The 14558-nt window shown below is 40.1% G+C and overlaps 2 protein-coding genes across 4 annotated transcripts; one reads left to right on the forward strand and one right to left on the reverse strand.

Moving 5' to 3' along the window:
- Positions 1-410: 410 nt before the first annotated feature.
- On the forward strand, positions 411-5224 carry LOC133990991 (ras-related protein Rab-11B). Its single transcript, XM_062429437.1, has 5 exons — positions 411-640; positions 2933-3128; positions 3727-3920; positions 4255-4335; positions 4885-5224. Exons 1-5 carry the CDS (start codon positions 601-603, stop codon positions 5028-5030), a joined length of 657 nt encoding a protein of 218 aa, XP_062285421.1. The 5' UTR covers positions 411-600; the 3' UTR covers positions 5031-5224.
- A 1303-nt stretch (positions 5225-6527) lies between these two features.
- LOC133990989 (E3 ubiquitin-protein ligase MARCHF2-like) lies at positions 6528-12252 on the reverse strand. 3 transcript variants are annotated; one of them, XM_062429434.1, is made up of 5 exons: positions 11992-12252; positions 10023-10308; positions 9714-9909; positions 8960-9169; positions 6528-8238 (listed from the first exon to the last, which is right to left on the reverse strand). In XM_062429434.1, the coding sequence occupies exons 2-5, from the start codon at positions 10205-10207 to the stop codon at positions 8083-8085; spliced, it is 747 nt and encodes a 248-aa protein (XP_062285418.1). In that variant the 5' UTR covers positions 10208-10308; positions 11992-12252; the 3' UTR covers positions 6528-8082. The 3 variants fall into 3 exon arrangements, with proteins under 3 accessions (XP_062285418.1, XP_062285417.1, XP_062285419.1); XM_062429433.1 differs by having other exon boundaries at positions 6529-8238; positions 10023-10323; XM_062429435.1 differs by lacking the exon at positions 6528-8238 and adding an exon at positions 8276-8522 and having other exon boundaries at positions 10023-10323.
- Between the last annotated feature and the right edge of the window lie 2306 nt (positions 12253-14558).

Raw genomic sequence — 14558 nt, forward strand, 5'->3', positions numbered from 1 at the left:
AAGTGGCAGGAGGTTTACCAAACAAAAGAAGAACCAAAATGGCTTTTACAAACACATCATTTACAAATGATCATTTAAGGCAGAGCATATTTTTATATCTTAAAGCATGTCTTGAGGGAATCTTTGATATTTTTCAATGGCTTGAATTTTTCTTGATGTCTCCTATTTTAAATACCTTTAAAATAATAATTTCACACATGCACCATAAAATGTAAACAGCTGAATACTTTGGCAGGTTTTTTTCGTGTAAAAGTGAACTTTAATGATAATGTTAATGCTATTTGCCTCCAGGCCTTGTTATTCTCTCCATGTGTCAGCCTGTGCTCTCCGGGTGAGTGCTCAGCGTCTGTCGGCATGCGGGTAAAGCGCGCCCCCCTGAGGCAGCTATGTGAACTGCAGGGACTCCTCCCCTCCCTTTGCAGAGTTGGGAGCTCTCCCTTTCTGCAGCCAGCTCGCCTTGACAGCCGACACTGGCGCAGAACTCAGCACAAGCCTTAAAAGCTATACCATAATTTTTCTGGTTTACAACGATAATTCACACCTGTGCTACTTTTCACACATCTTCTTCCGGAGACCAGCGTCGGAGCGGCCTCGTCTAGAATGGGGAACCGAGACGATGAATACGATTTCTTGTTCAAAGGTAAAAAGAAAAAAAAAAAGATGACTGCATTCCCCCTGTGCACAGGCTCACACCGACACAGCTATGCTCTATAAATGCCTGTAAATGTCTGTCTGTGTGTTTTTCTCTGTCCAGATGTGAGTTTTCTAAGCAATCGAACTCATGTTTTTCATGAAAACTGCCTGGATGCTTGTCGGTTGGTGTTATTACAACATAACGCTGTCACTGTAACACTACAACGCCTGCAGCTATATTTATAGGTAGCTATAGGATGCAACACCCTATCTGTGCTTTTTTTAAAAATATTATTAAACTTTGATCAACTCATAGAGGAGCATTGTTGGCCTGATCCAGCGGTTTCCACATCTATTGAATGACATTTGATGTTTTCTGCTGATCAGTCCACCTTATGTGGTTGATTAAAGCAAGGCCTATTAGCCCCTACATCTGCTGATCAATAAGCTTCATCTTCAGACACTCCAGCCAGTTGTTATTGACATTGAAAATGCAGCAACCTGTATTGCGTTATTATGACAGTCAGCGGGCCTTGTCTCCGAGACTCAGGTCCTTGTTTATCTTTAGTGCTCAGTCTGATCCAGAATGCCTTCCTTTGATCGTGATATCAGCTCCTGTGTGGCACATTAACATCCTGGGCCTGTAAAAGCCAAAAGGCCATTTAGATGTAACAAAGTATCCTCTGTGGGATGAATAGGGCATCTGCCGGAGGCGAGGGCTCTCTCTCTCTCCCTCTCTCTCCCTCTTTCTCTCTCCCTCCCTCTCTCTCTGGCTCTCTCTGCCCGAGCCACCATCCCTGTACCCGGCCCGAAACAGGAAGGGCAAGGCGGCCTGAAACTGTCGATTCAGGTTTTGATGAAGCATGTTATCAGCTTCCTGCAGCCCGGACCAGCACGATGTCGGCAGGGCCAAAGTTCGGCTCTATTTCCTTTGTCTATGAAGCGAAAACAAGAAGGCTCCACCTCTACTGCTGCTCAGCTGTGAACAGCAGCCACCTCAGGCCAGTCCTGACACCAGCTCAGACCCGATCCAGGAGCCCGATCAATCACTTTCCTCTAATGACTCATTTACCACATCTTAAGACCAATCTACAGGGCTGTTAATAACCAGTGTGTGCTCAGTTTAGACTGTGGAAGTGATTCAGAACCAAATCTGGCCTGACTTTTGGTTAACTTATGGGATGTTTTTCTTCTACTTTCATCATTATGAAAGCCTCACATTACTCACTTCAAGGATCCAAACAGGACTTTCTTACTGACATCTCTTGAATCTCTGAGGAAAGTTTTATAAATAATTGTTGGTAAATAACAGGTGAAAGGAGACGAAGATACGAAGTATCTGTGTGGTCTCAGGAAGATGTTATTTCAGTGGGTCATTTATTGAAATATCACCAGCCTCAGGGTGGTCTTGATTTGTGAAAGGTCAAGCTTAAACACTGCTAAGGATGCAGGCAGGAAAGTGGTTCTCAGTATTTTTGGTTTGTGGACCCCCAAAGGGAAGCCTATCCACCTTTTGTCCTCCATCATAGGTTGAATATGTAGAGAAGATGAATTAGTCAGTTAAACATTATATAAATTCAGTGTCTCTGCTATCATTTACATTCAAACTTTGTTTTTAGCATTACCGTAATCAATTGCCTCATGTTCCTGTACACACACAAACAAAAAGAAGTCCACACAGCGAGGTATACATCAGATTTTAAAACTGGGAAAACTGGTAACTGGATTAGGTTAATTATCAGATATGACCAAAAAGAAAAAGATCAGTATCAGATTACAGTTCATCATATGTTTTGTTCAGAATCTGTTAAACAAAGCTGTGTTTGCAGAGCTTTTTTTGTCACTATGTTGTTTTTGATAAATAGGGGTGGGAAACTACTTGAAATGAACCAAAACACACCAATGTTCCATTCTAAAACCTCAAAAATAAGACTTTTCATGAATTTGAAGTGTATACTAAATTCTAAATAGAAATGTAGACACATTTTCAGGCTCCATTGAGGCGTGAAACTCCTGGGGTTTGCTGAAACCAACTGCTAAAGGCACTTCTTTATGCAATATCAATTTCTTGACTCTATTAATACATGGCCCATCCGCTCATCCACGCATCACACATACAGCATTTACACACACGCACACACACATGCACACACACACGCACACACACACACACACACACACACACACACACACACACACACACACACACACACACACACACACACACACACACACACACACACACACACACACACATTTGTCTAATATCTTATCTTCCCTCTTTTTCTCTCCACTACAGTCGTGTTAATTGGGGACTCGGGTGTAGGAAAGAGCAACCTGCTCTCTCGATTCACACGGAATGAGTTCAACCTAGAGAGTAAGAGCACTATCGGGGTAGAGTTTGCCACACGCAGCATCCAGGTGGACGGCAAGACGATAAAGGCTCAGATCTGGGATACAGCAGGACAGGAGCGCTACAGAGCCATCACCTCGGCGTGAGTCCATGTCTGTGCGAAGCAGATAGTTCCGCCTGATACCCAAAATGCCTCAGTGTGGGGAAACACTCCTGCAGTGAAGTCTTAATTGACACTCTATCCTTCAGTCTAGGTTACTTAAGATGAAGCAGCTTGTCGTGTATGTATCAACAACAGTTGAAAAAGGACACAGGCCTTCTGATCAATGAGCATAGGCATTGCTGAAGGAGACTGAAGATAGAGGCTTAAATCTTCTAGAGTTAGACACTGAAAGCGTAATATAGTGTACATGAGTACATCTGAAAACATACAGTAGCAGTCAGAAGTTTGGACACACTTTATGAAGGTGTGTCCAAACTTTTGACCTTTACAGTAAATCTAAGCTTTGTCAGTCAGTATAATTTCAGAAAATAAAGTTTGACTTTTTTTCTAATTGCACCTGGAGCTAAATTTAAGACCAATTAAAAGGAAAAAAGTTGAATATTGCCCCACTTTAATGTAAACATGTGGGGTTTTTAGAATGATTTTTTTAAGAGCAAAAAAAGATATACTTTTCCTACTCTGCTGTGAAAAGGCCTGTTCTCACCTGTGAAATGTCTTTGAATTGGCCTTTTTACAGATACTACAGAGGGGCAGTGGGGGCGCTCTTAGTGTACGACATAGCGAAGCACCTGACCTATGAGAACGTGGAGCGCTGGCTGAAGGAGCTGAGGGACCATGCCGACAACAACATTGTCATCATGCTGGTTGGCAACAAAAGCGACCTGCGCCACCTGCGGGCCGTGCCCACAGACGAGGCCCGGGCCTTTGCAGGTACTGGAACTCACAGAGAGAGACACAAAGACAGCTAAATACTGTAGTACAGGCAGGATTTTATAGACTTTATATATGATGTTACTTTGTAGGCATTTGTTTATTGTGTGTACAGTTTTTACAGATATTTGACTGACAATGGGACCAGGGACCAACCAAGCTCTTCATCGTAAATTATCATTAGAGGGTCATAAAACCCATATCTGTACTGCGTTTGTTTCTCTTAAACTGGCAAGAAAAAGAATGTTTAAAACATAACTACTTGTTTCTCCTGTTGCCAGAAGAACAGTCAGCTTTTATTGCTGCTAAATGTGTTTTTCTTTTTATCCCACAGAGAAGAACAATCTGTCATTTATAGAAACATCAGCCTTGGACTCTACAAATGTTGAAGAAGCCTTCAAGAACATCCTTACAGGTATGCTTGTTAGCAGAGGTGGGACATCAGAGTAAAGTTGTTGATATTATACTTCAGGAATAAGAAATTAAAGTACTTTTAAATTGCCTTTCTGAACTCTACTCAGACACAATAATCCCAAAATCTTGGTCTGATTAACTGTGTGGGAGATTTCAAAAGGGTTACAAAGATGAATGACAGAAACTATTTGCAACAGTCAAAAACTGGTAATTTCTGGTAACTATACAGTTGAACTTTACTTGTGTAACTTCCTCTTACAGTGGGAAGTTCTTTTTATTAGTCTTTTGATCTGTCCCGTGTAAAATTGCAAATGAAGTATCAATTCGTAGGCTAAATCAGCCCCATCTCCATCTCTGGTTTTCAGTATCATTGTGTGTGTTTACTTGACTTTATTTGGATGTACTGGTTTGCCAACACACCACCGTTTTTTCAGTTCTTGGTATTTAATGTTATTAGAAAGGCAATCTTGTAAAGTAATCTTTGCCAGCCAGAACAACAAGAGAGTTTGGGAAAATGGTTTATTTGTTCCTCTCATCTCTTCTAAAACAGAAATCTACCGCATCGTATCGCAGAAACAGATTGCTGAGCGGTCTGCCCATGATGAGTCCCCAGGAAACAACGTGGTGGACATCAGCGTGCCACCCACCACGGACGGCCAGAGGGGGAACAAACTGCAGTGCTGTCAGAACCTGTAACCCATGGCAACCGCCCTCCTCACCTGGGTCGATTATTAATTGAAATCTTCGGTGTTGGTATGCTTCCATCTGCCTGGGGTGCAACGTTGCCTGAATCTGCACTTTTTAGATCAACCGAATTGTTTCCATTATGCCACAAAAGATCAATCCCAGAAAGACGCGTTTGGATGGATTTCAAATTATAATCTGACCCAGGTTCAGTCTGCTACATTCTAGTGCAAAAACAGGACTGATGGTACCGCACGAGTAGCTACCAGTTACCCCACGGTAGTGTAGCAGAATAGCTTTGCCTGAGACCTTGTAAGCCTAGATATCCCCCTGATAGACGATTGTTGCCACATGTTGGAGGCCTGGGTTTGAATCCTGCCTGTTTCAGCAGTACCAGCAGTCCTGTTTTTGGGCTCTACTCCTCCCTGTTCAGTCATCATCTCAAAAGTGGTTGTGACGCTGCTGATGCTTATTTCATTTTTATGTAAAATATATTCTTTTTTGTTTTGTTTGATTTTGATAGCTTGTCTGCTCACATACATTATATTAATGCCATGAAATTAAATTTTACAATATTATGTTGCAGTGTCGTTTTTTTCTTGTAGCAAAACACAAAATAACATACCTGCACATTGATCATACCACTGGAGAAAAATAGTAAGCAGAAAGATGGATTTAAATTAGCGGATGCTTTTTAGTGATTCCTGAATCCCATGCTCCAACCTCTGGGTCAGGTCAGACTGTGGTGGCGGTGCAGTGAAGATGTCATAGTCATAGATTACACTGAGTCAGAATATTCAATGGAAATGTTGACACCAAGAACATAAAATGGGCATGACCCCACTCAAAGTGAGCATTCAGATCCTTTACTCAAGTAAAAGTACAGCTACAAGAATGTTGAAATAATCAACAAAATGAAATTCAAATATAAAATGTAAAAGTAGTTTTCTGCAGGTAAATGACTGTTAAATTACACTCCATGATTAATACTGATGCATCAACGTGCAAGCAGAATTGTACTATTGTAGCTGGGTGAGGTGGATATAGTTTTAACTTTTACATACAGTTATGTTACCTAATCCATTGGCTCGCCCACTGAAAGGATCACAAGGTATCGTGATATGATAAAGGGGATCAGAAAGCATAAAAAAACAAACAAATTCTGTTATTCAAATATGTATTAATTTTTTCAGGACTTTTCTTCAGTCGTTCATTTATTGGGAATATTAGATAATTTTACCTTTTTGAGCCTCAAACTGTTATTTTAGTGAAACCATTTGACATGTTGAAGTACTACAAAGAAGGGACAACAGCACGCTGTCTTCACGTGCTCATAAAGATACTTTTATACAACATTTTGCTCAAAGACCTTCTTCAGGTGTATCATCTATCATCTTTGACCAAAACATTGTATGACTTAATTCGTATGACAAAGTCTCTTAATTGATCACGTGAAGACAGTGTGCGGGTGTCCCTTCTTTTTAGTACGTACCTGTCTCAAAGATTACTCAGGTAAACATGTTTACTGAGAAAGTCACTCTCCTGTGTAAGAAACTGTCACGTAATAGCTGTTGAATAAATCTACTGGAGTAAACAGCACAATGTTTGCCTCTGACATGTGGTGGAGTGGAAGTATAAAGTAACATAAAGTGGGTTACTCAAATAAATCATAAGTACCTCAAATATGTACAGTACTTGAGTAAATGTACTTTGATACATTCCACCACAGTTGATAATTATATTTCCAAACACATGGAGTTAACCACAAACAGAATACAGAGTCGGGGGGGGGACACGAATACCCAAAACCAGCAGATAAGTCATGTTTCACATTGACTGAGTCCAGGAGTCCCTTGTGTTTTATTGCACAATAACCCAACTTTCCAGGGGATGCAGCAGGAAGACTACAATAACACAAAATACTTTGTTTAGCATATGCTGCATACATTGATTGACATCTCAAAACTTGACACGTCTCTTTTGCACCTTTACCGAGTACCAGCCTGCCCTGATACATTTCTGTGTTTTTATATAGGACAAAAGTCAGTAACCTCACTATTTAGAACACTGTTTTTCTTCTATTTAAAATTGCATCTCTTGTGATGTAGGACATTACCACTAAGTCATTGCTAGGCAGCTCAATTAATGAATGGTGCATTTACAAGTGGAGCAGAGCCGTTGCTTAATGCACTTTTATGACAATAGTAGAAACTTCACCCAATTAGAATGTAAACACTTCAACACCTTCAATAGTATTTTCTTATACATTACTGCAATGCCGTTTCACGGATGCAGTTAGTGTTCTTCCATATACTACAATCTTCACTGACCCCATGACAAGTGTGATATACATGTGATGCCTTGACTGTTGTCAAAACAGGAAAATGACTTCATTTTCATTGTCTAGACAGCAATGATAAAGCTTTAACCAGAAAATGTCAAAAGGGTTTAGATTATAGACAAGAATGTAGGCATGAGCGACTGTTGCCCTCTACTCATCAAGAAGGAATATTCACAGATAGAGTTTGTCAATCTTTTTTTTTTTTTTTTCAGATTATTATCCTCCGCCGGGCTAATGGCTGCCCATTGTTCAAAAACAGCTAAATACATTGTGAAGGGGCATCGGGGAGAATTATAGGTAGTGAATATGTCTCATATTATAGTGTAGTAGCATGCTGAATCAGTTATATCCTGCTACATTAGCTTGTGTCTTAGTATTTCTTAAGTTTGTGTCACGGACATACAGTTGGGCTGGTTAGTGCATTATCCATGGTTTCGTCGTTCACATCCCAGCACTGGATGCCCGGTGACAACGGTGTATCAACATCAACTGTGATTCTGGAATGAGTTCTTCCCAAAACCACATCTGTGGTCGGTCAATACCGTCGTAGTTTACATCAAGTGCTTCGATAAAAGAACAAAAAAAAACAAACAGAGGGAGTAGCTCTCCCCTCTCAGAATGGTCCATATGAAGTGCAAAAGTTCATTAATATGATTAATTTTGTTTTTAGAGAGTGCTTCAGTGGGCTTTATTTTAAATATTCCTCTTGCCACTGTGTTGCACTCATACGATGGTCTCGTCAGTCATTTTCTTGGTCGACTTGGTCGGCACAGAACGCTGGGTGGTGTGTGCTCCTTTCATGTCAGGCATGAGCAGGCGCACTTTCTGATTGGTCCTCCTCCACTCCGAGTACAACTGACAGTGATACCGAAATGACACCTGAGATTGAATGCAAAACGGGGTGGGGGGCAAGATCCATGAGGTGACAAGGGAGGAAAAAATGGCATCAATAAAACTGACATCAAGATATTTGAGACATAGTAGTACGGATGCAGAACAGGAATGATATGCTGACTGAAGCTGTGACTGCTGGAAGACAGGAGCTCTGAAGGATACTCTTTCGCAATTTGTCATTTTTAATGATTCCTTTGCTGCTGACAGGATTAGGTTTCAGATTCATAATACATCCTATTCTTTAAGAATATTATCCTGTTAAGTATGACCTGTGAGGGTAAAAAGCAGAGTAAAGCTATTGTTACTATTGTTAAATAAATTAGAGAATCAGTACATACATGCATGTTTTTTTATTCATTTTGTGGCCAACTTAAAAGCAAATGGTGAATGTTATGTTCTTGAGAATATCAAGTTACACATACCCTCACATCTCTCTCTCCTTTGACTTTGTTCAAGGTCATTAAAACCAGAAAAAATACCTATTTCAACAATAATCAAGGGAAAAATATAATTCTGTTGTTTTGTTTTGTATTGTGCCTGCGTCAGTTTACAAATGTTTTCTACCTGAGACACCAGGATAATATAAACAGGCTAACTTGAGGGTGTAAAGAAGGCAAAAGGGAGAAAACTAACAGCATCTCAACAGTAACATAGAAACATGTATGTTTCCCACACAGTTACAGGAGGTAAATAATGCACTAGTTACCAGTGTCCAGAGGATGTAGATGGTGAAGAGGGCGATGGTGAGCGCTATGAGACCAACAGCCTCCAGTCTGCTCTTCAGTTGCAGGTGGTCCTGGGCCCCCCTCAGACACAGCCACCCAGAGATGGCTGCCAGGGGTGTGATGAGAAGGAAGCAGGCCATGTCACACAGCAGCGTGCGCTTCTCACTGCGGGGGCCGGGGTCCTTCAGCCACTGATAAAGAAAAACATTTTCACTGGTCAACTGTCACCTTTTTTTGTCAATAATCATTTCTGCCTTGTAAGTCGTTCCTCAGTTACACTCTGTTGCGATATGAAAATTCATAACATCCATGTGAACATAAATGCAATTCAATTTTATATCATCTTAGCCAGTGTTACTTTGATTGATTGATGCATCCTTAGCTTGCAGGTGTGATTACCACTAACTTCTGCCATGTAAAAAAGAGCCTTGAAAATTGTCAATTTCAGTTGAATGGCTTCATTCCTTGAATACACCTTCAGAAACGCCACGAATGCTACTTAAAACCAGTCCTATGAATAGAGGGTGCTTGCTACAAGGACAGGCAACCATCTCAACACTATGAGCCTGTCACCTCAAATCCTGAAGATGCCCTCTGTTGGCACATTCTCTACAAGATTACAATTTCACAGAATTCCATCTCTTTTTGTACAAAACAAAACAAAAAACAGTCAACACAATCAGTCTCTGTTATTTCCACCCATGTACTGGATCCTCACAGTGAACACTCTCTAACCTGTGTGAGGGGTTGTGGCCGTCGTTCGATGGTGAACTCTGTGTGACAGAGTTCACAGTAGCTGGTGTTTGAGGAGGACAGCCACTTCTCCAAGCAGCTCTTGTGCACTTTACCCAGTGTGCCAGTGCAGTCGCAGGGTGAGAGCAGCGTCTCCCCTCCAGCTCCCTCGTGGCAAATCCGACACATCCCTACATCACTGTGGTGAGCGAGACAGCAGAGCAGGTAAGAGAACAGTGGGATGATTAACCAAAGAACAGTGTAATTATGGTATATCCATGAGGTCCCCATGTGAGCTCGTCCCTCGCTTACCTCTGCAAGCTCACCGCTTTAACAACGGTGGAGAGTGGGCGGCCGTCTTTAGCGGTAACCTTGGCAATGTACTGGGCCTGCGCAGTGGAATCAGACTCCTCCGAATCCTTAGAGGCATCAGATTCAGCATTCCCCGAGTAATCGCAAAGGGAACCAGGTAGGTGGCAGCACCCTGATGAAGACATGGCTCTGTTGAGGGTGACGAAGATGATGGCAGGAGCGACTTCAAAAGGAGGTCTGATCCAAACTCTGATGTTCTTGTCTTCTCCTCTCCTCCTCTGTCAGCCTGCAGAGCAAACACCTGATGAATGGTGAGCAGGAGAACAAGCATGGGTGACTTCAAATGTGACTACACTGTCACTTACAGTATTGCAATAAGCGCAATTTGATGTAATTCTTGTGAGCATCTGTGAAATTAACATCTTCTGCACCCAGCACATATTGTTTTACATGCATATTCAGACATGCATATATACATTCTATTTTTCTGCAATATGAACACACTTTATAACCTTGAATTGTGCTTAGTTTCAGATGCACCCATACACTGAAGATCTTTTATCTTATTTTAACTGTATTTTTATATCTGAAAGGACAAAGTTAAACTTGAAACTGAACTTTAACAGTGCTCAGCATTGCTCTGTTGATACAAGGGAGGATGACAGCTTATACTGTTTGTCAAATTCCAGATGTGGAGGTTTCCAAAGATAGGGAGTATAAAAAGATACTTAACACTATGGGGAAGCATGTATACGTGCAGAAGACAGCTTTTAAAATGATGCAGTGGTGGCACTGAAAGAAAATGTATCTGCTAAAAATTATGAAACTCAGCAGAATAAATGAATACATTTCAGTGTGTGATGCAGATTCAATTAACTGTTGTGACAAGCAAATGTAGAATGTCTGCAGCATATTCTTGATCTGTATGAAAATGTATTTGGTTCAACCTTGACAAAACTTTAAGTCCCTCTCCACTCAAAAATTCTATTTTTCTTTTTGTTACTTTAGTTGGATGTTGGATGTGATGCGCTTCACTGTGCAGAATGATATAGGTGCAGAGTTTGACACTAGAAGGCTGTTTTAACATTTATCTGCTGAAAGAGGAAAGTTTCTCTGTGTTTCACTGAAAAGCTGACTTACTTGAAGCCACCAGTGCACATACACTGAGAATGGACTGTTAGGAGACATCTTGTGTTCAGCAGTTTAATTTCTGATATGTAATATATTAGCATTTTTATAGATTTTGAACTTTTTTAAATTAAGGATATGGAGTAGATGTCATTTTAATGATTTTAATGTAGTAATTCCCCTATGTTTTCTTGGAAAAAACATATCAGACACAAATTATTATTCCAAGCAAAGTAAGTTTACATGTTTAAATACATGTTTGCAGGGGATCTTTACAAGTAAAATTTAGTTATTTTGTAAGCCTGTTGTGGTCCTGTCAAGAACGTAACCCTGCCAGTTTACTGCAATCTGATAACGTTACTATCAACAACAACTCCTTTTACAGATAAAGCACTATGACAACACGTAAGTATGGTAAATAATTAGTGTATTCACATGAAGCAAAATAAACCAATGCTTACTGCAAGCTAACAATGCATTTTTTAAATCAGATGTCACTAATGTCAAAATATCACATGCCAACATCTGACGTTAACCGATACAGTGTTAGAGCACTGTAAATTCACATTTGACATTTAGATAATTAACAGTTAATTACAGATTAAGAAGACACGGATGTATTGACAGTGCTCATTTGGAAGCGATATGTATTTACATGACTGACAAAGTGCCGTTTAATGTGCAAACCACCGACAAAAGGCTACATTTTCCTCACTGTAAGAAAACCGTATCGGGTAGCTAAAACAGCAGTCAGCCGACAAGCTGATATGACATGTTTATATATAATTTTTTAAAAACCCAGGTAAACAAGGTTAAAAAAAAACATGTTAAATTTACTCACCAACGGCCTCTCTTTTCTCGCTTGGCCTTGGCCCTGCGTTAAAAGCAGACACAGGCTAGCTGAGCTAACTGGACAGCCCTAGCTACAAATTATGACATTGACATCTAACCAAAAGCTGATGATACGAGGGGAGACAAAAGACGAACACATGCACTGTGACCTCTCCATGGCTTTGTAGTATATCTCACTCGGGTGGTTTTGTTTGAAAAGGTGCGGGGGGGAGGAAAGCAGCGGCTGTTTCTCCCTGGATTACTTGACACAGCTAACGCGGCTAACTGGCTAGCAACGGGCAAGCCTACCTCAGCATCCCTCAGCTGTGCGCAGGTCATGTGACACAACGCTGCCTTCAAAGTCATCGGTGATATTGAAAAAATGAACACATTAAACAAATTAAGCAGCGAGCAAATTGCAAAGGTAACTAGTTTTCTTGTAAGAACGAGTGTTGATTTTCATTTTATATCAGTATTGCCAGAATGTGATGTTAAGGTGGTCAGTAAACATAAGTTTGTAAAAGAAAGTTGATGATAAAAATGGTGCAAAATGGTGGTCCAGTGATTTCATTTAAACATCTGAAACAAGAGCTCATAAGCATTAAGTACCATAAAACAAAATAACAATTAAAAAAATCTACCATTCTTATGTACAATTTACTCCTAACGTGTTGGTGTCTATGATCAATGCCACAGATACCACTTTCCGACCGTATATCGCTCCAGTTTACAACGAGACCTGAATGCAGCGCACATAACAAACAATACCAACAAAACGTGTAATCCTGCCTGTTTGGATATACTGTGTTCATAACATGTTTGAATTTCTTCTCCCTGTCAATACTGGTTTGATTTAAACAAAAAAACGACTATTATCTTCCACCGAGAAAACATCTGGAGTAAACTCATTTTAAATAAAACCGCTAGGTGTCAGTATTTAGTCAACCCTCTTAGTGTTTAATGGTCTATATTTTAATGACCGTGGGTCCAAAAATTAGACCTTCATGAGTGCAAAAAAGGAGTTTTTTGTTTGTTTTTTGTTGTTGTTTTTTGCCACCACATTGTAATGCTGCTTACATGATTGCAAATGTAACATCACTGGTTTGACTTTTGATACTTTAGGTTCTGCTGATAATCTGTACAGTTTTACACTAGTATAAAGGATATGACCACTTCTTACACCACTGTTACTTAATACAGATATGATTGCTTGTCTTGCTGGCTCTCATCATTTTCTGTTCTTTGGCTAGAGTAGCTGATGCAAAGGTACAAGCAACAAAAGAGTGAAAAATAGGTCACTGGTTTGGAAACAAAGCATTCAAACTTATCATAGTGAATGAAAGTCTCAGCTGCTCTGGTTTGATTCTTCCAGAAATCTATTGATACTGAATTGTTGGCAGAATAGGGTTTGTTGAAGGGGTTATAACAGACTCCTTTTGCAAAGTGCTATTTGTAATGTCCAGTAGCTCCACTGGTTAAAGCTGTATAGCTGACACTGTGCTGCTACCATATACTTTATCCTACTGTACAAACACAAGTGATGAATAGCAAAAATAAGAAATCTCAAATACTTGTTTTGTATTGACTTTCTGAATGAGTTGCACTTGTATTGAGTCAATGAAACTAGAAGCATGTTTTGATGAGCTATAGGTCAATGACCTTTCAACATTTCTATTTTTACCAACAGTCACGCAAAAGTAAACTCAATGGCAAAAATAAAAATTCATGTTGGTCAGCTCATCCTGCTTTTGCTCTGCCACATTTGGAACAAACAGTGGTTCAAAAATGTCATTTTGTTACTATATGTACAAACATAATATTTAAATTTGATTCTGCACTCTTTAGAAACATTAAACATCAAGAGACTTTAGAAAATTATAAAATGTAAACCGTTGTTAAATCTAAAATGTCAATGTTGTGCAACCTAAAATAGCAACCACCACATGTAATTTTCAACCTTTAGTTACCCAATATCTACCTATTTCTGTCATATTGCCCTGCCTGACCCTGACTCATGCCTCCTCCTCTTTATTCCCTTTGAACCCAAACACTGATAAAGAAGAGGTCCACTCATGGTGAGTGTGATCTGAGCACATTACTGAGAAGAGGGCTCAGGCTCATCACACACACACACACACACACACACACACACACACACACACACACACACACACACACACACACACACACACACACACACACACACACACACACACACACACGCACACACACACACACACACACAGATACCTCACAGTGTGTTTCTCATTAGTTATCCTACTGGTCTGTTTGATCAAAGTCCAAAAGGAATCATGAGACACTACCTCTTCGCATGTGTGGAATATCATGAGACATGCGTTAGTGGACTTTAACATGGACAGACACACAAATGCACATGCAAGGCATTTACACAATTATTAAACATTTACGTTTAAGCAGTTAATTAACTTAATAAATTATGATAATCATAATCTCAAAATCTAAGGACATTTTGTGGGACAATGTGTGTGTTAGTATGTCTTGTGTTTTGGCGAAGATGATTCACAAGCTATTGTTGCTATCACGAAGGAAACATGG

The sequence above is a fragment of the Scomber scombrus genome, chromosome 11 (assembly GCF_963691925.1).
Source record: "Scomber scombrus chromosome 11, fScoSco1.1, whole genome shotgun sequence".
NCBI lineage: Eukaryota > Metazoa > Chordata > Actinopteri > Scombriformes > Scombridae > Scomber > Scomber scombrus.